Here is a 25,121-nt window from a genome sequence, read left to right as displayed (position 1 = left end):
GCGAAAATGTTTTATTCTCTATTGTCTTCTGGCACTTTCCTACTCACTTCATCTCCTCATATTATTTAACCATGACATCTGTGATTTGTTTGTTGAGAGGTAGGGTGGGGTGAACGTCTGTTTTGTTTTCGTGATAATGTCGCAATTATCTACAATAATGAAATTTTGTTTATCAGAAGTAAACATGATTTTCATTTAGCAATTAAACATTCGAATTTAATTTAGTTAAATAAACACAGCCATAATAATTAGCGTAAGTAATTAGTTTATTAAAATTTCAAATATTTTCTTCAAATACATATTCCTATCTTGCAATCTAATTCAACAGTGTGCTATTAACGTTGAGTTGCACATAAACAACAAAATGAGATAAATATCATTTAAGAATACAAAAACAAAACAAAAAAAACAAACAACCGCATCAAAACAGGAAATAATTCTAAAGTTAAATCCACTGAAAGAAACGTTTCGCGAAAGTCAAACCCTGACTCAGAATGTCAAACATTTTTGGATTCGTGTTTGCAGAACTATTTTGTTGTTTGTTTTGGAGTGAGATAATTACTGCTGCTGTTGTTGCTTAGGTATTGTTGTTGTTGTTGTTGATGATGTTGTTGTTGTTGTTGTTGTTGTTGTTGTTGTTGTTGGTCGTGGTTTTGGTTATGGTGATGGTGGTGGCGGCGTTGCTTGTGGTGGTGGTTGTGGTGGTGGCGGTGGTGTTGGTTGTGGTGGTGTTTGTTGTGGTGGTGGTGTTGGTTGTGGTGGTGGCGGTGGTGTTGGTTGTGGTGGTGGTGTTGGTTGTGGTGTTGGTTGTGGTGGTGTTGGTTGTGGTGGTGTTGGTTGTGGTGGTGGCGGCAGTGGTGGTGGTTGTGGTGGTGGTGACGTTTGTTGTGGTGGTGGTGGCAGTGGTTGTGGTGGGTGTGGTGGTGGTGATGGTTGTGGTGGTGGTGGTGATATGGATAATATTGGTGATTACTCATTTGTTGTTATAATGTTGTTATTGCTTATAGGTTTATCTTAGATTGTACAGAGAAGTTGGTAAGTCAGTATCGTGCCAATTAAAAAAATATAATCATCCTCATCATCATCGTAATTATTATAGTTATTATTATTATTGTTATTATTATTATTATTATTATTATTATTATTATTATTATTATTATTATTATTATTATTATTATTATTATTATTATTATTATTATTATTATTATTATTTATTATTATTATCATTACCATTATCATGATCATTATTATTTTAGATAGATAGAGGACTAATTGACCACGAAGTTCACGCACTTTCATTAAAATATAATCCTATTATCTACATTTTGTTTGACGATTTATTTCTTTAAAAAACACTTTTTTTTAAATTCTTCTTTTTTATGTCATTTTTGCTGAAAAAAAGCATCTGCCCCAGAAAGACCCATTGTTTACTGTTTTCTGAAGTAATTTTACGATTCCAGGCATTAGGCACCGCCATTATTTTACCTCGCCCACTATTCATTATTTACACACCACACAAGATGGCAGTCACTCATGCTATGCGTTTAGCTAAAATACTCACAACTTCCATCAGTAATTTAAAAGTATCAACACAAAACATTATGTGGAACACAAATAAATTTATAGTCTGACTGATTTAGTGAGTGAGAACTAATCAGCCAACATACTATATAAAAAAAGCAATATCAAAGAGCTGAGTGACGTCAACTTCGTTCCTTCTTTCTGCCTCCCTTTTTCGCGTCTGACTGGTAGTTGAGGCTGATTTGATCTTTATTGCTTTGACTGGTATTGTTTCATAAACACTTTTTTCAAATCTTTATCTTACAGTCTTACACCAGTGCCAGCTTCCTTACCGTGAACCGTAGAATCTGAGACTACGTGCCCGAATACCGTGTACGTAGACCTTTCTTTTTTAACATCACCTTGACCTTTGAATTGAAAACTTCGTTACATTTTGTTAGCTACACACGAAAACACAAAAGAGATAGGCTAGGGTAGAGACGTGACAGAGTAGATCTAGCCGAACAAAATACAAAAGATAAACATGGCTGCACTGTCATTAGCACAGTACGGAAGCGGAGCCGCAATAACGGCACTTTTACATCCTTTTGGATATGCAAAAGTGTTGATGCAAGTAAGGAAGGTCTTCTTTCATAGATAAAAACAAAGTTGAAGATAAGAATAAGGAGTGAGGTTGAAATAAACTCTGAAAATGATTCTTCACAACTGCTGTTCACAAAAAAATAAATTAACAGAAAACAAAAAAAACTTTTGGATATGCAAAAGTGTTGATGCTAGAAAGGAAGGCCTTCTTTCATAGAGTGTATGCTGCTAAAGAGTAGTGAGTAGTGGACCTTAAAATTTAGCTCTTGACTTCTGAAAATGATTCTTCACAACTTTTGTTTACAAAATATATCTAAATTAATTGTAGAAACATTGGGAGGCCTTCCGAAAGCTCCTACATCCCCAGCATTCTTGTTTTTTTTTTTTTATAATGTTCTAGTAGGGGTTTTGGGAGGGGGAAACTTAAAAAAAAAAAAAAGAAAAGTCTCCCAGGCAAACCCCCTACTGAGAATAAATATTTAAAAAAGTTTCCCCCCTCCCAAATCCCCTACTAGAACAAGACTACTGGGGATGTAGGAGCTTTCGGAAGGCCTCCCCCAGAAAAAATAAAAGATTTATTAAAACCTAGTTCCTTTGATTTTAACTAACTCTAATAGTAATAGAAAAAAAAAATAATTCTCCGACCTCAAGTTAACCCTAAAAGAAAAACAAACCTTGGAATGCTTTCAATACCTACTTCACAAAACAAAAATGGTGGAGGGAACGCTGTGATTATTCTCAAACATGATTGAGAATATGAAAATTGATTAACGATGGACGGTTATACACACACACTTATTTGAAACTCGGCTCTTTTGAACATTTATCCACATTCCAGAATATGGGAAGTTTCGAAATGCACATAGAAATATGTACAGTTAATAAAATACCAATCAAAACATAATATAAATAACAGTAAATCAGTCGTTGGATAGAAGATACACGATATGCGTCGACATTCATGTGGGTGTCATGGCCAAATGGTAAAAAGTCGTCTGCCTTAGAAGGCTTGTCGAAATTGACGCTGTGTGTTCGAATCCTGGTTCCACCACTTTTTCAAAATAATTTCTGTCTACTCTTTCTAAGGAGCCCCCCCCCCCCTTTTTTTTTTTCTTTTTTTTTGTTTTAAATATCTCTCTCTCTCTACTAAGCTCCAGATCTGCTTTAATTGTAGAATGTCTATTTATAATAAAGTTATAAAAGATTGAATTATGCCACTTTTTTTGTATTTTAAATGTCAATTGCACGTTGGCTGAACAAATTACAGATGTTTTTCTTTTTATGGCTTTAGTGACTCTGTTTTTAAGATTACAAAAATATTCGAGCAATGTCTAGTGTATGTTACGTGTTTCTCTTTTAAATAGCATAATTACAATTAACACAAAGCAATGTAAGAGTAATATTAAGAGGCTGAAAACTCCTCTTTAATGCACAGTTACTCTGTCAATTGTCTTTTTTTTCATATTAAATTTTTCATTATCCAATAGTTTCGTCATATTTTCACTTTGCATATATTAGTATTAGTGTTAGTCTACACTCTGGATGGATAAGGGTTTTTAGGTATTTTATTCTATTTGGCAACCTGGGCAATAACCGTATCCTCATTAAGGGATGAATTACTCCTGTGATAATGCTACCCAATTGTAAAAGAAAAGTTTTCGTGGACGCTTAATGTGGAGAAACGTTTTACTCATCCTTGATATTTTCTTCCTTGAAATGACAGGTTGGATACGAACCTTTGCCACCAATTCCAAGCACCACCCTATTTTTCCGAAAGGACATTTTAATCAATCCAAACATCTTCAAATACAGTAAGTACTGTTACAAAAAATGCATCTTTTTTGCAATTTGTCAATTGGACGTAATTTTTCACTTTTTATTTGCAGCATTGCATGAAGTATGTCCTTTGGTAATGATTAAGGTAGGCAGTTATGCACCAATTTTTCAGACCAATGTTTGGTACCTACTTGGTAATCTGAAATGAGAGCACTTTGTTTATTGACAGTGAGAAATAAAAATAGTAATTTAATTTACTTCTTATGAGATTCAATTTAAAAAACATATAAAACACCATGGGCCTTGATTGCAGTAGTAAAGATTTGTAATGAATTTACAACTTCTGGGTGGGGATCCTGACCTCCCATAGTGGGCAGGGAGGTAGATGCAGTGTCTTCTATCCCCCCCGATACCCGTTTTCCAATTGTTTCCTGGCATTGTTTTGGAATGAGATTACATAGTTTTGTCCTGATCCTTGCCAGAGTTCCTTGGCTGGGAGGGAAACAGTCAAATGTATAGTTATAGTTTTGGGAGATGATATTTTTTTCCTTGTAAATCATCTCTCTGTTATGCATTGTATTATGTTTAGTTTACATATTATATTATATGATTGGTAAACATTTGAGTGTATTCCTCTTAGTTTGGACCTGTGCTTATGTCTGGGTGATCTCAAACTAAGTACTTTGGCGGTGTGCTCTTGGAATCTACATCTGTTTCCAATTTGAACCAATTCCCCTTTGTCTTACCTTTTCTTTTGTGCTTTGATTTTAATTCTAGAACTTTTTACTATCCCCTTTTCTTCCTTTTTACTGGCGCTGATATGACCTTAACTTAAAGTGTTGCATGCGCCGTGAAACCTTTAAAGAGAAAACAAACAAAAGGAATTTACAAGTTCAGATTATTTTTTCCTCAGTTGGTCACATCAAGAGTGTAGATGGATTCTTTGGTCTTTACCGAGGTGTTGTACCAAGAGTCCTGGCTGGGACCGTTGGCAATATTGTACAGTATAATGTCATGGATGTAAGTTTCACGTTTGGAAATAACCTTTTGACATTTGGATTCTTTTTGACTGTGTGACTTTGTGCGGCTATGTGGTCTAGTGGTATGACACTCACTTTCGGATTGCCGTTAACAGAGTTGTCTTTGTCCTAAAAAATGTAATATAGCCTAACAGACGTCATGTCCCGTCCTACATTTTAAATGTTGCTGTTGACCAGTGACCCCTTGTAAAGTGCTTTGAGCACATTTAGTGGATATTACACTATATAAAGCTCAATTTTTTTTTATCTATTTCTATTTACTTAGGGATATTTAGCAGCGATTTCCAGCACATGTTCTTATAGAAGATTCTCTTCGCTGGCCTCCACTTGTACTTTTTCAGGACAGGTCCTCATATCGCCAGTATTGATTTTTTCATCTTTGATAGTGATCTCGTATTTCTTGCTCCTTCCAGTAATCGTCAAGTCTATTTTAAAAAGAATTCAAGCTTTTTGCACGTGAAATGTATAGAAATATAACGGGAGTAAAAATGACTCTTATAAAAGATACAACACAAAGTAAACAACGTATCGGCTTTTGGCTTTTGGCTTTTTTCAGGTAAACAAGAAGAAAAGGACATATTACGTAATATTACATTTGCATTATGGTTAAAACATTATATAAGTAAAAATGTGTGTGTCTGTGTGTGTGTGTGTTTTGTACGTGAGTATAATACAACATATTTTCTTCTCTTGTTTATCTGAAGAATGCCAAAATAACTTTCTGTCTTCTAGTAAAATTTATGTCGACAAATGAGATTTTTTTTTTTCTAATGATAAATAGAGGAAAAAAAGGGGAATTTGATGTCGTGTTGATGTATGTGGGATTTTAATGCAGATGCTCTAAACTGTGTATTTTGTATATTCCAGAAAATAAAATCTAAATCTGATAAAACCAAAGAAGTTGGAGAAGAAGGTCAGTCGGGGCAGGATGGAGACGTAATGGAATGGGTCGTGTCTGTGGCCAAAGAGGTAAGATTATTGTCTTTAGAGTTTTTAACCCTTTATCATGTCCAGTCATATTAGGGGACTTCAACCTGCATTTAGACAATGCCAACGACGCATATGTAAATGAAATAAATACAATCATTTCAAATACAAATAATTTCACCACTACCACATCATCTCATTCATCTGTGGTAGTGGTGTTTCATTCATTGTTTTGTTGATAAAGGGGAAACCCGAAACGTTCCTTTGATCTGTTTTTGTAATGACATTGAAGCTTACATTCAATTTCACATTATTATTTATTTCTTCGAGCTTCGAGCAGCAACATTTACATTACTTGAAATATGTTTAATGTTAAAACAAGTTTTTCAATACATATTTTATTTCATTCTTTCTATCAGTCTGCGGAGGACTCATTAGTCCGATGCTGTGGAGTTATCGTCAGTCATCCATTCCACGGTGGGTCACGTCACACTTCTCTTTCTGTTAATGTTAACAAAAAATATTTTTGAAAAAGTTTTGTTGTGAATGCTGTTTAAATTTTTTACTGCATTTAACTTTTAACACTGGGTGGGGATCCTGACCTCCCATAGTTGACAGGGAGGTATATATTGTGTCTCCTATCTCCTTATATCTGTTTTCCAACATGCTTTCTGTCTTTGTCTCGGAATGAGATTACTTGGTTTTGTCCTGGCACTGGCCGGAATCCTAGCTGGGAGGGAAACAGTCAAATGCATAGTTATTGTTTCGGGAGATGATATTTTTTTCCTTGTAAATCATCTCTCTGTTATGTATTATTATATTTGTTATTTTTAATGTATAATGTAAGCATTTGAGTGTGGTCCTCTTTGTTGGATTTTGTGCTTGTGTCTGAATGAGACTTATAGTTGATCTCAAACTAAGTACATTGGTGGTATGCTCTTGGAATCTACATCTGATCCCTATTTGTTCCCCAGTTCCCCTATGTCTTACCTTCTCTTGGGTGCTTTAATTGTAATTCTAGAACTTTTTACTATCCCATTTTCTTCCTTTTTACTGGCGCTGATATAACCTAAATGTGTTGCAAGTGCCGTAAAACCCTTAAAAACAAAAACAAAAAACAACTTTTAACAAAAATAAATTTTTAACTTGTTTTGAGTAGTTGTCTTTTCTTTTTAGATCTGGTGGAAAATTACTTTTCAAGAAATCGACATTCTCTTTTTAGCTTTTATCTCTTTAACAGTGGAGAAAAATGTTTGGGATTTTTTTGTTTAATTGTTTGTAAGGGCAGAAGGGGAAGGGGGATGAAGGTGGAGGTCAATTGCAAAGGAATTCACTGAAATGCTTGATATAAAATTATCATGTTGATGTTATGACTAGTCAAACTGTTCATGTTGCATAGTTTTGCTGTTTGCCGTAATCAATGGATAACATATACCAGTGCTTCCTCTTTTCCGCATTTTTAATGATCCGTGAAAAAATCCTCACTTGTCAAAAACCAAGAGAAATATCCGCGGAAAATGTCAAGAAAAATTTTTTTTATCGGAGTGCTTACCAAAAATCATAATTTTGATGCCAAAGTGTCTCCAAATGGCTCGAATTACATGTCAATTTGTAAAATTTTCCGGGGGAGCATGTCCCGGAACCCCCTTCGGCGGGCTTCTAAAAAAATCCTCCTTTTTGACAATTTCTTGGAGGAAGCACTGATATACAGATATTTGTATAATGTCATCATTAACAATAAATATTCTAGCTTTAAACAGTTTAGGCTTTTTTACATGTCAAATGTTCAAAATTAAATCTGTAGCACGCGTCTCTTCACATGTGTGGCATTATCGGCTGCTGTGTAGTACAAATGTCACCTTCCAGGTTTTTTTCACCAACGTGAGAGTTAAAAAATATTGAATTGATTTCACCCGTCACCCTTGTATACTTTAACTTATAAAAGTGCTTCATTATTGTCAATTTAATTGTACACTGTCATTGTTATTTTGGCCACGAGGAACATGGAGAAGAATTAAAGAAGCTGATATACAGAGAAGTGGTAAGACCTGGAATGAGATAAAGAAGTTGGCTGTTTGTCTGTGGCCTATACCCTGACCCAGGGTGAAAAAGGCAATGATGATGACGAATTGTTATTTTCTCATATAAATATATATATTTTAGTGTGAAGGATTTAGAATTATGACAAAGATTGAATAGTTTATATAGCTTTCCATTGTTTGATAATTTTAAAATATTTTACGCCTTTTCTCTCTTATGCCTGCAGTTATAATGGTACGTTGTATGGTGCAATTTATCGGAAAAGAGGCTCAATACGAGTAAGTTCATGTGACTTTCTATTTTTCTATTGTTCTATGATTAATGTGAAATACTGAGTATTACGATTCAGCAGATTTTCATCATATTGATTTGACTCAACGGTTGATAGAATTAGCCAAAAATATAAAACAGATTTACAAGTTACTCATCTGTCTGTGTAAAATAGTTTTATCATTTGTAGATTTGCCAGTTATTCTGTGCTCGATGATAAGAAATTTACAGTGGATGTTTGGAACAAGTTTGATCCTCAACCCTTTTTATTTTTTTTTATAATAGATAAAGATTATTATTGTTGTTATTATTATTGTTATTATTATTATTATTATTATTATTATTATTATTATTATTATTATTATTATTATTATTATTAAATGATTGATAATAATAAAAAAATAATAAAATTCCCTTTATTCATCCCCATGGGGAAATTTGTCTCTAGGGTCTATTCCAAGGGAAGACTGGAATAACCCAGGCGTCAGCCGCAGTGCATCGCTGCAAATTAAGCTAGGGCTAAGTGACTTGCCCCAGACCACTCAGTGCAACAATGGGTGAGGTGGTGAAAGTCGTTACCTTTCGGGTACGAATCAAAGACTGAGCCATGCTGCCCCCAATTGGATTCAGTAGTCTGATGTCACGCCGCCCGGCAACGGCGGCCATCTTGGTTCTAAACAAAGAAAATCATTACTTTTTATTCTTCATACTGGCTAGAACTTTTCATATGTCTTGTGATCAGAATGTGTAAAAGTCAAAACATGATCAAATTTATGTTTTTTTCTCTGGATACGCTTTTATGCTCGCGGGAGAAATATTTCATGCGGGCGTCCGCCATTGTTCCGATAGTTTAGAGCCAGTGTTACCAAGTAAGTGACGTTACGACTGTTGAATAGTATTATTATTATTATTATTATTATTATTATTATTATTATTATTATTATTATTATTATTATTATTATTATCATTATCATTATCATTATTATTATTATTATTATTATTATTATTATTATTATTATTATTATTATTATTATTATTATTATTATTATTATTGTCATTACACGTGTTCTTTTTCTTTTCTCTTTCAGTTCACTATGGTCATCTGTGAAAGAAATTTACAATCATGATGGCATTCTCGGATTCTTTGCGTGAGTATCCTAATCACATGACACTATACTGTCAATTTTAGATACAAGATCAACATTATATAATATAATGCATTTTTGTTGATAAAACGTGGCTATGCAATGGTTCATTATTTTCGCTTTAAATTTATTGTTTCACAACATGGTGTCAATTTTCCATTTTTTACAGGGTTTTTTAAAATAATAAAATAATCATTATTGTCCTAAAAAAAAGTGGCAATTTGTCATTTGGCTACACATGTATAACAATACAATATTGACATAGACACACTCACACAGATGCACACTAGTAACATTGTAGTCAACGAGAAAAAAAAAATACATACAGCCCACTTGTTATGACATCCTCTCTACAGACGTTATCATTTAACAATTGTCCTTGAGTGTTAGTTTTTGTCTAACTAAGGCGGTTGGATTTTTAAATTATTTTTTTCTGATCTTGAGTATGATCTCACAATGGGGAAGTGATATTTCAAAACGATTTTGGACCAGCCTTCTGTACCTTCTTAAACAACTAATTAAAGAGGCTGACTTTAATGTTTTTCTATTCTAATCTAAACAAATGGATGTGTATTTAACGCACTTTGAGCAAATTTAGTGGGTTTTGCTCTCTATATGCCCAGGTTTTTTCATTGCTTTCTCTTTATTTTTTATTTATTAATGTATCTACTACTACAACTACCACCACCATATCATCATCACTGCCACACTACTACAACCACGTCCACATCATCCACATCACTACCACTGCTTACTACTACAACCGCCACCACGTCATCACCGTCACTACCACTACTACTACAACCACCACCACCACATCATCATCACTACCATGACCATTATGTTTTGGAACTTGCTTAGTATGAAATAAAGATACTTTAGGATAGTATTTGGCATTGTGCTTACATTACTTATTGTTCTAAATAGTTATCTATATATTATGATATGTTAACATAATGCCAAATACCATCCCAAAGCCCCACTTTTTGAATGCACAAATTCCTGTTTCAGCAGTGAAATTCATCCAAGTGGTATCTGAAATTCCTTTGAGCCAAATTTTAAGTTGGCTTCTCTGACGACATTTTTTTTCCTGGTCCTGAAGATGTGCTTATAGAGAGGTTGCACTGTTCATTTTTAAAAAGCATCTGCGACTTTGTACCATACCACTAATCCACCGCCGTCTTTCTTGCATCTTATAATAAATGTACTTTACAGCATATATTTTCTTTTTTTTTTTTCAGGGGCTTGGTACCACGTCTTATTGGTGAAGTCATCACCATCTGGGCCACTAGCTATCTCACAAATGCCATCCACAAGTATCTCATGCCCGATAAGGTGGGAGCCTCTTCTACTGCTAGTTTAACTCACTCAACCCTAACACCGACTATATCCGTGGTTACTTTTACCCCACGCCTATTTATTACATTTTTCTGAGACAAGTTATAGGCGTATTATCAAAGCTAATGTTTTTCATTTTTACATGTTAATGGTAGTTGAATAAAACTATCTGTGCACATTCTCATTTTAATACTTTTTTTCCAGTTTTGAAAAGTAGCAAAAATCTCTAGGATTGATTGAGTTAATGAGAATGATCTATATTGGACATTATTTTCAATTGCTGAATATGGATGAAATAAGTTGATATCACTCAATATTTGTGCCATTTTTTGACACTCAGAATGGGAATAATTCTCACCAAATTGTCTCTAAGTGTCTAAAATTGTTTGAATGTTTTGCTTCGATTTGTACGTGTTACTGATTGTTTGTGATTGTTATGGCAGTCAGAACAGGTAAGCATTTTAGTGAACCACATACTATCTATAGATCACCTTCATTTTTACATGACAATGCAATATCTAGGTAGTGGTATTATTCTTTGGTCTTCACATGTCCAAACCCCGATGTGCTGTAAGAGGTTCGGGTTAGTGTGAGGTTATGTCACCGTGCAGATATGTGTATGATACCATATTTTCTGGACTAAAAATCGTACTGAACTGTAAGCTGCACCACCCAGATTTTTATTAAAAGTCAATTTTATTCCTCCCATAAGCCATTCAGGGGTATTAGTTGCACCTATGTCTTCCTGTATTACGATAATTTGATAGGCTCATAGGAACACTTGTGTGATTTCATTCATTATTTAATCGTTACAAAGTCATAAAGCCTATTCACTTGTACTGACAAGGACGAGGAATAATATGAGTTTGAAGACTACACACTTGGCTGATGTGGACACGGTAAAATACTAGTATTAGCGATGTGTGATTTCTGTAATAACGTGAAGTTGAATGTAAGCTTCAATTTAATTACAATTCATTTGATCTGTTTTAGTAATTAAATTGAAGCTTACATTCAACTTCACGTTATTATTTATTTCTTCGAGCTTCGAGCACCAACATTCACACACGTCATTTGTTACAATATCAAAACGATGGACATTTAACCTAAAGATATGAACAAGTGTGTATGAAACGTGCCAGACAAAGCAAGAAAGAAAAATACATGAAAAAAACCATCCCAAAAAATCAGTCTACCTCGACAGGGGATCGAACCTCAGACCTTCTGATTACCGGTCAGACACTACTACAGTTGCTATATCTGTTTTGACTAAATAGCTTTTTTTCAAATTATTATTGGTTAATTGGAGCTCCACTTAATAGGAATGAATTTTTTTGGCAAGTGACCTGATCCAATTATTATTGTTATTATTATTATTATTATTATTATTATTATCGTCGTCGTCGTCATCATCATCATCATCCCCTCTTCTTCTTCTTCTTCTTCTTCTTCTTCTTCTTCTTCTTCTTCTTCTTCTTCTTCTTCTTCTTCTTCTTCTTCTTCTTCTTCTTCTTCTTCTTCTTCTTCTTCTTCTTCTTCTTCTTCTTCTTCTTTTCTTCTTCTTCTTTTAATCATCATTATTATTAACCATTATTATTATTATTATTATTATTATTATCATTATTATTATTATTATTGTTATTATTATTATTTTATTATTATTATTATTGTTATTATTATTATTATTATTATTATTATTATTATTATTATTATTATTATTATTTTTATTATTATTGTTATTATTGTTATTTTATCCAAACAGGAAATGAGGGCATACACAGGAGCAGCATGTGGGGTAAGTCTATCTTTCTGACTTTTGTCAAAAACTGGTCATTTCTTTGGTTTCTTTGGAAGTTACTCGTATATCAGTCTGTGTAAAATAGTTTTATAATTTTTAGATTTGCCAGTAATTCTGTGCTCGATTATATAAATTTTACATTGGCTGTTTGAAAAAATATTGATCGTGAACTTGATTTTTTAATTTTTTTATACGATAAATTATAATAGATGACATGAAACCAAAATTCAAGTCGTGCACAATTATAGGTCCGAGAAGATAGTTCAGAGATAACATGGATTAAACTTAGCTTTGAAGAAGAAGAAAAACAATTGCTATAATATAATGATGCATTGCTTATGTAATACTACACAATTTCCCCAATAATGGTTTATAACTGTGATTAAAATTTTACTCATCACATAGAAAATTCTGGGTCCAAACATAGACCAAAATCCAGGACTTCCCAATTTAAGCAGGCGGTCGGTCCCTCCACTCAGTTATCTATATTTTATATATAGAAAAGTGAGTGGAGCAGGCACTTATGTTGATAACAACAAGAGATGAAGTGAGTAGGAAAGTGCCAGAAGAGTCACACTCTCCCCGGCCAGGCGGAGTTGTCGTACCAGTAAGGTCACGGGTTCAAACCCCCATCACAAAAAATTTTTATTCTCTATTGTCTTCTGGCACTTTCCTACTCACTTCATCTAATATTTGAATTTACTTGTTTCCACAGCTGGTTGTAGCTAATTTTACCTATCCTTTCACGTTAGTAACCAACATCATGGCAGTCAATGGCAGTGGGTATGTAGTCATTTTGTAATCCACTTATTCAATCAAGGATATTGAAATGTTGAAAATTGGATCTTTAAGTCTATATTATGAAATTTAATAAATAGAGGTGCCTAAATGAGTCAATAAAATGGAGATAAAGATAAAGGGAGATAATCTGACTCGTGAATGAACTACACATTGATGTTCAGTCATGAGTCAGATTAACTCCCTTTATCTTTATCTCCATTATGACAATTTATGATACTGAAGAGAATGGATTCTTGAACTTCCACATAATTTGGGATTTCAAACAAGTTCCTAATACTGCTGTGCAACCTTGAGAATGCACGCACTGAGAATGAGTATACAATTTCGAATGTGTGGCTATGTGGTCTTATGGTATGACACTCGCTTTCGGATCGGAAGGTCCTGGGTTCGAGCCTCGCGCTCGGGCATAGTTGAGTCCTTGGAAAAGGCTCTTTACTCACATTCTCTCACCGTACTCAGGTGTAAAATGAGTACCTGGCCATTAACGGCGTTGTCTTAGTCCGAAAAATTGTAATATTGCCTAACAGGCGGCATGTCCCGTCCTACATGTTGAATGTTGCTGTTGACCAGGGACACCTTGTAAAGCGCTTTGAGCACATTTAGTGGATATTGCGCTATATAAAGCTCAATTTGTTGTAATTTTGGACAGGAAACTCCACTTCGGTTAATTACAACTTTGGTTAATCGCAACATTTTCGCTGATCCCAAGGTGTTGCAATTATCCGGAGTGGACTGTATTGGGAGTAAAATTTCTCACTAGTTATGAGCTCTTACAAGTTTTTAACTTCTAAATTTTAGTTTTACGATGTAGCCAATGGTGTTACGAATTGTTAAAAGATAGAATGTTTGTGAAATTGATCATATCATTTTTACAAATGTTGACAAAAGATAATGAATGTATAATACGCCAATGGCTTTGAAGAAAGTTATTCCGTCTACTTTAATGCCGAATGGAGCCATTTGGAGGACGTGATGCGCTCACGTGATCACTTTTATCTTGCGTCTTTCAAGTGATCTGTTCATTGTTTTGGAAGCTCCGTTAATGAATTATTATATATTTCTATCTCTGGATTATAATTCACTTATTCTATTTTATTAATTCGTAAAGGATCGTACGAGTTCTATGTCATATAGAAACTGTTTATTATTTAGAATGTATTATCCCCTTTTCATTAATTATTTTTTCCCTTTTCTTTCTCTATTTTTGAAATATTCCAATCAGTCTCAAGGGTGGGGAAGAGCCTCTGATGCCGTTCTACGCCAACTGGTTGTCGTGCTTTGCAGCGTTGCGCAGGGACGGTGACCTCAAACGTGGAGCGAGTGCCTTCTGGCGTGTCTACAAGGGTCCCTCTCAGCCTTCTTTTCCTCCACAGAAAATGAGTCAGACGCCTTCACGAAGGATTGAAGGCCGAAGTTATAGAGGTTTCAAATCAGCTTGATTTTAGATTGATCAATTTTGTGTACAGATATTTATAGTATTTGTATATGTAGAGGGAATGATTTTTTAAATATATCTATATAGGGGAGAAATGTTAATGAAATTGTTTTCATTGGTAACAAACAAATTTACAGCTCAATGGTGTTGATAATGGCACAGTGCAGCCCACCTATAATGACATCCTCTCTATAATGACTTTGTCTCCCAAGGCCAGATATTTTATCTATATATCACTTGTAATAATAAATTCAGTAGAACACATGGCATTATCTGTATAGTGACATGGTGCTGAAGTCTCAAATTATTCCTTATATCTCATTTGTAATAATAAACTCAACATCATCATAGTAATGATAATAATAATAATAATAATAATAATAATGATAATAATAATGATAATAATGGTACTACTACTACTACTACTACTACTACTACTACTACTACTACTACTACTACTACTACTACTACTACTACTACTACTACTACTGCTACTACTACTACTAATAATAATAAATAATTTATATAGTGCCCAGTGTCCCGTGAACATACAGCTCTAAGCGCACATTGAAATAACAAATATTAAGAATTATGTTCATTTCCTCACTCAAGCACAAATGCACACAGACACACACATACACACACACGCACACACAAGCAAATACACACACCCCTAGGTATGAGGGTGGGCTCAGCTGTTTTGCAATTTCCGTAAAAACTACCTCATTTTTAGAAATGATTTGTTAAACAATAAATACTACATCAAAAGTAAGCTTAAAATCTGCTACAGATTGCTTTCTTTAGTTTTCGACATTTCGACATAGTCACCGTCGTAGCCAACAATAGTCACCGTCACCATCATAGCCAACAACAATAGTCACTGTCACCATCATAGCCAACAACAATAGTCACCATCATAGCCAACAATAGTCACCGTCACCATCATAGCCAACAACAATAGTCACCATCATAGCCAACAACAATAGTCACCATCATAGCCAACAACAATAGTCACCGTCATGGCCAACAACAATAGTCACCGTCACCATCATAGCCAACAACAATAGTCACCATCATAGCCAACAATAGTCACCGTCACCATCATAGCCAACAACAATAGTCACCATCACAGCCAACAATAGTCACCGTCACCATCATAGCCAACAACAATAGTCACCATCACAGCCAACAATAGTCACCGTCACCATCATAGCCAACAACAATAGTCACCATCACAGCCAACAACAATGGTCACCATCATAGCCAACAACAATAGTCACCATCATAGCCAACAATAGTCACCGTCACCATCATAGCCAACAACAATAGTCACCATCACAGCCAACAATAGTCACCGTCACCATCATAGCCAACAACAATAGTCACCATCATAGCCAACAACAATAGTCACCATCACAGCCAACACAGAGGTGCCAATGAGGCACCATTCAACGCATCCTGTCGACCAAAAAAAAACTGACATCCTTTTTGTCTACACCGAGATCAGATCGGACAGCAGCTTTCACGTCTTTGTCTTACTTATCCGAACCAGCGACCACCTGAGCTCTAGCCCTTCGGTCTTGTGCCATGACGTAGAAGTTAGACGTCTTTTGTAGTTGTTCCAGGTGACTATAAAGTGTGTTACTGATGCTTAGATTTGGTGGGAGGAATGTGCATCTCAGGTCTTCAAGAACACGTCTTTGTCACTTTCATAGTGGTTTCCTTTGAGATACTCCTTCAATTTAGAAAATTAATAAGAAGTCTGAAGGTGCTTGGGTCAGGATTGTAGGATGGATGTGTCTAGGTGGAGAATTTAATTTTCCCCAGTGTGGGTTGGTTCGTAGCCATCTTTATGTTATAGCCTGATACTGAAATCCAAAAGGACTGGCAGTTTGACGTCATTATTTGGTTTGTGCACCGCCTAGTGAGTTGTCGTTAGTAGAGCTCATGGAAACAAGTTATTCCATTGGTTGAACTATTGAATACAACTCACGATTTGTTTTCTTTTGTGACAAAAGACTGGCATTTTGACTTCATTTTTTGGTCAGTGTCAGGCTATAACTTTACGAAGGCCACGGTTGAGTCCTGTGGGGTCGAGTGTTGTCGTGTTGCAATATTGCATTTTTCTGGGGTCGCAACTCTTTTCAGTTGCGCTCTCAATTTTTCCAACGTGACAACTTATTGATTGGAATTCACTGTTGTACCCTGTTCAAAATTTCGATAGAAACACCTTTAAAATTCCAGAAAATTGTGAGCAGCGTTTTTCTAGCTGACGCCAGAACTTTTAACTTTTTTTTGGTTAAGGAGAGTGAACTGTATTATTATTATTATTATTATTATTATTATTATTATTATTATTATTATTATTATTATTATTATTATTATTATTATTATTATTATTATTATTATTATTATTATTATCATCATCATTAGTATTATTATTATTATTATATTATTATTATTATTATTATTATTATTATTATTATTATTATTATTATTATTATTAAAAATAGCCTTAGAATCTATCACTTCCATTTTACTATTCGAGGGAAGAGAGTTTTATACCAATGGGACAGCTTGAATATTAGACCTGTCTGCAAATCGCTTGGAACTTTTTTTTAAAATAATAAAATAATCATTATTGTCCTAAAAAAAAGTGGCAATTTGTCATTTGGCTACACATGTATAACAATACAATATTGACATAGACACACTCACACAGATGCACACTAGTAACATTGTAGTCAACGAGAAAAAAAAAATACATACAGCCCACTTGTTATGACATCCTCTCTACAGACGTTATCATTTAACAATTGTCCTTGAGTGTTAGTTTTTGTCTAACTAAGGCGGTTGGATTTTTAAATTATTTTTTTCTGATCTTGAGTATGATCTCACAATGGGGAAGTGATATTTCAAAACGATTTTGGACCAGCCTTCTGTACCTTCTTAAACAACTAATTAAAGAGGCTGACTTTAATGTTTTTCTATTCTAATCTAAACAAATGGATGTGTATTTAACGCACTTTGAGCAAATTTAGTGGGTTTTGCTCTCTATATGCCCAGGTTTTTTCATTGCTTTCTCTTTATTTTTTATTTATTAATGTATCTACTACTACAACTACCACCACCATATCATCATCACTGCCACACTACTACAACCACGTCCACATCATCCACATCACTACCACTGCTTACTACTACAACCGCCACCACGTCATCACCGTCACTACCACTACTACTACAACCACCACCACCACATCATCATCACTACCATGACCATTATGTTTTGGAACTTGCTTAGTATGAAATAAAGATACTTTAGGATAGTATTTGGCATTGTGCTTACATTACTTATTGTTCTAAATAGTTATCTATATATTATGATATGTTAACATAATGCCAAATACCATCCCAAAGCCCCACTTTTTGAATGCACAAATTCCTGTTTCAGCAGTGAAATTCATCCAAGTGGTATCTGAAATTCCTTTGAGCCAAATTTTAAGTTGGCTTCTCTGACGACATTTTTTTTCCTGGTCCTGAAGATGTGCTTATAGAGAGGTTGCACTGTTCATTTTTAAAAAGCATCTGCGACTTTGTACCATACCACTAATCCACCGCCGTCTTTCTTGCATCTTATAATAAATGTACTTTACAGCATATATTTTCTTTTTTTTTTTTCAGGGGCTTGGTACCACGTCTTATTGGTGAAGTCATCACCATCTGGGCCACTAGCTATCTCACAAATGCCATCCACAAGTATCTCATGCCGATAAGGTGGGAGCCTCTTCTACTGCTAGTTTAACTCACTCAACCCTAACACCGACTATATCCGTGGTTACTTTTACCCACGCCTATTTATTACATTTTTCTGAGACAAGTTATAGGCGTATTATCAAAGCTAATGTTTTTCATTTTTACATGTTAATGGTAGTTGAATAAAACTATCTGTGCACATTCTCATTTTAATACTTTTTTTCCAGTTTTGAAAAGTAGCAAAAATCTCTAGGATTGATTGAGTTAATGAGAATGATCTATATTGGACATTATTTTCAATTGCTGAATATGGATGAAATAAGTTGATATCACTCAATATTTGTGCCATTTTTTGACACTCAGAATGGGAATAATTCTCACCAAATTGTCTCTAAGTGTCTAAAATTGTTTGAATGTTTTGCTTCGATTTGTACGTGTTACTGATTGTTTGTGATTGTTATGGCAGTCAGAACAGGTAAGCATTTTAGTGAACCACATACTATCTATAGATCACCTTCATTTTTACATGACAATGCAATATCTAGGTAGTGGTATTATTCTTTGGTCTTCACATGTCCAAACCCCGATGTGCTGTAAGAGGTTCGGGTTAGTGTGAGGTTATGTCACCGTGCAGATTAGTGTATGATACCATATTTTCTGGACTAAAAATCGTACTGAACTGTAAGCTGCACCACCCAGATTTTTATTAAAAGTCAATTTTATTCCTCCCATAAGCCATTCAGGGGTATTAGTTGCACCTATGTCTTCCTGTATTACGATAATTTGATAGGCTCATAGGAACACTTGTGTGATTTCATTCATTATTTAATCGTTACAAAGTCATAAAGCCTATTCACTTGTACTGACAAGGACGAGGAATAATATGAGTTTGAAGACTACACACTTGGCTGATGTGGACACGGTAAAATACTAGTATTAGCGATGTGTGATTTCTGTAATAACGTGAAGTTGAATGTAAGCTTCAATTTAATTACAATTCATTTGATCTGTTTTAGTAATTAAATTGAAGCTTACATTCAACTTCACGTTATTATTTATTTCTTCGAGCTTCGAGCACCAACATTCACACACGTCATTTGTTACAATATCAAAACGATGGACATTTAACCTAAAGATATGAACAAGTGTGTATGAAACGTGCCAGACAAAGCAAGAAAGAAAAATACATGAAAAAAACCATCCCAAAAAATCAGTCTACCTCGACAGGGGATCGAACCTCAGACCTTCTGATTACCGGTCAGACACTACTACAGTTGCTATATCTGTTTTGACTAAATAGCTTTTTTTCAAATTATTATTGGTTAATTGGAGCTCCACTTAATAGGAATGAATTTTTTTGGCAAGTGACCTGATCCAATTATTATTGTTATTATTATTATTATTATTATTATTATTATCGTCGTCGTCGTCATCATCATCATCATCCCCTCTTCTTCTTCTTCTTCTTCTTCTTCTTCTTCTTCTTCTTCTTCTTTCTTCTTCTTCTTCTTCTTCTTCTTCTTCTTCTTCTTCTTCTTCTTCTTCTTCTTCTTCTTCTTCTTCTTCTTCTTCTTTTTCTTCTTCTTCTTTTAATCATCATTATTATTAACCATTATTATTATTATTATTATTATTATTATCATTATTATTATTATTATTGTTATTATTATTATTTTATTATTATTATTATTGTTTTTATTATTATTATTATTATTATTATTATTATTATTTATTATTATTATTTTTATTATTATTGTTATTATTGTTATTTTATCCAAACAGGAAATGAGGGCATACACAGGAGCAGCATGTGGGGTAAGTCTATCTTTCTGACTTTTGTCAAAAACTGGTCATTTCTTTGGTTTCTTTGGAAGTTACTCGTATATCAGTCTGTGTAAAATAGTTTTATAATTTTTAGATTTGCCAGTAATTCTGTGCTCGATTATATAAATTTTACATTGGCTGTTTGAAAAAATATTGATCGTGAACTTGATTTTTTAATTTTTTTATACGATAAATTATAATAGATGACATGAAACCAAAATTCAAGTCGTGCACAATTATAGGTCCGAGAAGATAGTTCAGAGATAACATGGATTAAACTTAGCTTTGAAGAAGAAGAAAAACAATTGCTATAATATAATGATGCATTGCTTATGTAATACTACACAATTTCCCCAATAATGGTTTATAACTGTGATTAAAATTTTACTCATCACATAGAAAATTCTGGGTCCAAACATAGACCAAAATCCAGGACTTCCCTATTATAAGCAGGCGGTCGGTCCCTCCACTCAGTTATCTATATTTTATATATAGAAAAGTGAGTGGAGCAGGCACTTATGTTGATAACAACAAGAGATGAAGTGAGTAGGAAAGTGCCAGAAGAGTCACACTCTCCCCGGCCAGGCGGAGTTGTCGTACCAGTAAGGTCACGGGTTCAAACCCCCATCACAAAAAATTTTTATTCTCTATTGTCTTCTGGCACTTTCCTACTCACTTCATCTAATATTTGAATTTACTTGTTTCCACAGCTGGTTGTAGCTAATTTTACCTATCCTTTCACGTTAGTAACCAACATCATGGCAGTCAATGGCAGTGGGTATGTAGTCTTTTTGTAATCCACTTATTCAATCATGGATAATGAATGTTGAAAATTGGATCTTTAAGTCTATATTATGACATTTAATAAATAGAGCTGCCTAAATGAGTCAATAAAATGGAGATAAAGATAAAGGGAGTTAATCTGACTCGTGAATGAACGACACATTGTTGTTCAGTCATGAGTCAGATTAACTCCTTTATCTTTATCTCCATTATGACAATTTATGATATTGAAGAGAATGGATTCTTGAACTTCCACATAATTTGGGATTTCAAACAAGTTCCCAATACTGCTGTGCAACCTTGAGAATGCACGCACTGAGAATGAGTATACAATTTCGAATGTGTGGCTATGTGGTCTTATGGTATGACACTCGCTTTCGGATCGGAAGGTCCTGGGTTCGAGCCTCGCGCTCGGGCATAGTTGAGTCCTTGGAAAAGGCTCTTTACTCACATTCTCTCACCGTACTCAGGTGTAAAATGAGTACCTGGCCATTAACGGCGTTGTCTTAGTCCGAAAAATTGTAATATTGCCTAACAGGCGGCATGTCCCGTCCTACATGTTGAATGTTGCTGTTGACCAGGGACACCTTGTAAAGCGCTTTGAGCACATTTAGTGGATATTGCGCTATATAAAGCTCAATTTGTTGTAATTTTGGACAGGAAACTCCACTTCGGTTAATTACAACTTTGGTCAATCGCAACATTTTCGCTGATCCCAAGGTGTTGCAATTATCCGGAGTGGACTGTATTGGGAGTAAAATTTCTCACTAGTTATGAGCTCTTACAAGTTTTTAACTTCTAAATTTTAGTTTTACGATGTAGCACAATGGTGGTACGAATTGTTAAAAGATAGAATGTTTGTGAAATTGATCATATCATTTTTACAAATGTTGACAAAAGATAATGAATGTATAATACGCCAATGGCTTTGAAGAAAGTTATTCCGTCTACTTTAATGCCGAATGGAGCCATTTGGAGGACGTGATGCGCTCACGTGATCACTTTTATCTTGCGTCTTTCAAGTGATCTGTTCATTGTTTTGGAAGCTCCGTTAATGAATTATTATATATTTCTATCTCTGGATTATAATTCACTTATTCTATTTTATTAATTCGTAAAGGATCGTACGAGTTCTATGTCATATAGAAACTGTTTATTATTTAGAATGTATTATCCCCTTTTCATTAATTATTTTTTCCCTTTTCTTCTCTATTTTTGAAATATACCAATCAGTCTCAAGGGTGGGGAAGAGCCTCTGATGCCGTTCTACGCCAACTGGTTGTCGTGCTTTGCAGCGTTGCGCAGGGACGGTGACCTCAAACGTGGAGCGAGTGCCTTCTGGCGTGTCTACAAGGGTCCCTCTCAGCCTTCTTTTCCTCCACAGAAAATGAGTCAGACGCCTTCACGAAGGATTGAAGGCCGAAGTTATAGAGGTTTCAAATCAGCTTGATTTTAGATTGATCAATTTTGTGTACAGATATTTATAGTATTTGTATATGTAGAGGGAATGATTTTTTAAATATATCTATATAGGGGAGAAATGTTAATGAAATTGTTTTCATTGGTAACAAACAAATTTACAGCTCAATGGTGTTGATAATGGCACAGTGCAGCCCACCTATAATGACATCCTCTCTATAATGACTTTGTCTCCCAAGGCCAGATATTTTATCTATATATCACTTGTAATAATAAATTCAGTAGAACACATGGCATTATCTGTATAGTGACATGGTGCTGAAGTCTCAAATTATTCCTTATATCTCATTTGTAATAATAAACTCAACATCATCATAGTAATGATAATTAATAATAATAATAATAATGTAATAATAATGATAATAATGGTACTACTACTACTACTACTACTACTACTACTACTACTACTACTACTACTACTACTACTACTACTACTACTACTACTACTGCTACTACTACTACTAATAATAATAAATAATTTATATAGTGCCCAGTGTCCCGTGAACATACAGCTCTAAGCGCACATTGAAATAACAAATATTAAGAATTATGTTCATTTCCTCACTCAAGCACAAATGCACACAGACACACACATACACACACACGCACACACAAGCAAATACACACACCCCTAGGTATGAGGGTGGGCTCAGCTGTTTTGCAATTTCCGTAAAAACTACCTCATTTTTAGAAATGATTTGTTAAACAATAAATACTACATCAAAAGTAAGCTTAAAATCTGCTACAGATTGCTTTCTTTAGTTTTCGACATTTCGACATAGTCACCGTCGTAGCCAACAATAGTCACCGTCACCATCATAGCCAACAACAATAGTCACTGTCACCATCATAGCCAACAACAATAGTCACCATCATAGCCAACAATAGTCACCGTCACCATCATAGCCAACAACAATAGTCACCATCATAGCCAACAACAATAGTCACCATCATAAGCCAACAACAATAGTCACCGTCATGGCCAACAACAATAGTCACCGTCACCATCATAGCCAACAACAATAGTCACCATCATAGCCAACAATAGTCACCGTCACCATCATAGCCAACAACAATAGTCACCATCACAGCCAACAATAGTCACCGTCACCATCATAGCCAACAACAATAGTCACCATCACAGCCAACAATAGTCACCGTCACCATCATAGCCAACAACAATAGTCACCATCACAGCCAACAACAATGGTCACCATCATAGCCAACAACAATAGTCACCATCATAGCCAACAATAGTCACCGTCACCATCATAGCCAACAACAATAGTCACCATCACAGCCAACAATAGTCACCGTCACACAAGCCAACAACAATAGTCACCATCATAGCCAACAACAATAGTCACCATCACAGCCAACACAGAGGTGCCAATGAGGCACCATTTGACGCATCCTGTCACCAAAAAAAAACTGACATCCTTTTTGTCTACACCGAGATCAGATCGGACAGCAGCTTTCACGTCTTTGTCTTACTTATCCGAACCAGCGACCACCTGAGCTCTAGCCCTTCGGTCTTGTGCCATGACGTAGAAGTTAGACGTCTTTTGTAGTTGTTCCAGGTGACTATAAAGTGTGTTACTGATGCTTAGATTTGGTGGGAGGAATGTGCATCTCAGGTCTTCAAGAACACGTCTTTGTCACTTTCATAGTGGTTTCCTTTGAGATACTCCTTCAATTTAGGAAATTAATAAGAAGTCTGAAGGTGCTAGGGTCAGGATTGTAGGGTGGATGTGTCAAGGTGGAGAAATTCATTTTCCTCAGTGTGGGTTGGTTCGTAGCCATCTTTATGTTATAGCCTGATACTGAAATCCAAAAGGACTGGCAGTTTGACGTCATTATTTGGTTTGTGCACCGCCTAGTGAGTTGTCGTTAGTAGAGCTCATGGAAACAAGTTATTCCATTGGTTGAACTATTGAATACAACTCACGATTTGTTTTCTTTTGTGACAAAAGACTGGCATTTTGACTTCATTTTTGGTCAGTGTCAGGCTATAACTTTACGAAGGCCACGGTTGAGTCCTGTGGGGTCGAGTGTTGTTGTTTTGCAATATTGCATTTTTCTGGGGTCGCAACTATTTTCAGTTGCGCTCTCAATTTTTCCAACGTGACAACTTATTGATTGGAATTCACTGTTGTACCCTGTTCAAAATTTCGATAGAAACACCTTTAAAATTCCAGAAAATTGTGAGCAGCGTTTTTCTAGCTGACGCCAGAACTTTTAACTTTTTTTTGGTTAAGGAGAGTGAACTGTATATTATTATTATTATTATTATTATTATTATTATTATTATTATTATTATTATTATTATTATTATTATTATTATATTATTATTATTATTATTATTATTATTATTTATTTATTATTATTATTCATATTATTATGTTATTGAAATACTTATTATTCCATTTACTATATTATATATAATCATATAAATGATTTCATTAATATTGAGTTTCTTTCATTATTATTATTGTTTTCATATTGTAAATCCTAAATAGCCTTAGGATGATTGATTACACAGCTTCCAGTTTATATACTATTGACGAGGGAAGAGAGTTTTATACCAATGGGACAGCTTGAATATT

At 34.6% G+C, this 25,121-nt stretch overlaps 2 protein-coding genes across 2 annotated transcripts; both read left to right on the top strand.

The window, feature by feature from the left end:
- Window positions 1-1,957: 1,957 nt before the first annotated feature.
- LOC144967007 (mitochondrial carrier homolog 2-like) lies at window positions 1,958-16,223 on the top strand. The gene is made up of 11 exons (XM_078903736.1): window positions 1,958-2,134; window positions 3,827-3,914; window positions 4,793-4,899; window positions 5,787-5,888; window positions 6,266-6,323; window positions 8,113-8,164; window positions 9,245-9,304; window positions 10,543-10,636; window positions 12,402-12,434; window positions 13,153-13,220; window positions 14,461-16,223. Exons 1-11 carry the CDS (start codon window positions 2,045-2,047, stop codon window positions 14,675-14,677), a joined length of 969 nt encoding a protein of 322 aa, XP_078759862.1. The 5' UTR covers window positions 1,958-2,044; the 3' UTR covers window positions 14,678-16,223.
- A 1,349-nt stretch (window positions 16,224-17,572) lies between these two features.
- Window positions 17,573-24,020, top strand: LOC144966870 (mitochondrial carrier homolog 2-like). The gene is made up of 6 exons (XM_078903575.1): window positions 17,573-17,580; window positions 18,358-18,450; window positions 19,300-19,351; window positions 20,212-20,244; window positions 20,964-21,031; window positions 22,270-24,020. Exons 1-6 carry the CDS (start codon window positions 17,573-17,575, stop codon window positions 22,484-22,486), a joined length of 471 nt encoding a protein of 156 aa, XP_078759701.1. The 3' UTR covers window positions 22,487-24,020.
- The last annotated feature ends 1,101 nt before the right edge of the window (window positions 24,021-25,121 follow it).

The sequence above is a fragment of the Berghia stephanieae genome, chromosome 3 (genome assembly GCF_034508935.2).
Source record: "Berghia stephanieae isolate SIO BIC M18660-M18661 chromosome 3, UCSD_Bste_1.3, whole genome shotgun sequence".
Classification (NCBI taxonomy): domain Eukaryota; kingdom Metazoa; phylum Mollusca; class Gastropoda; order Nudibranchia; family Aeolidiidae; genus Berghia; species Berghia stephanieae.
The sequence above is the reverse complement of the archived record's forward strand: the minus strand, read 5'-3'. Positions and strand labels throughout refer to the sequence as shown.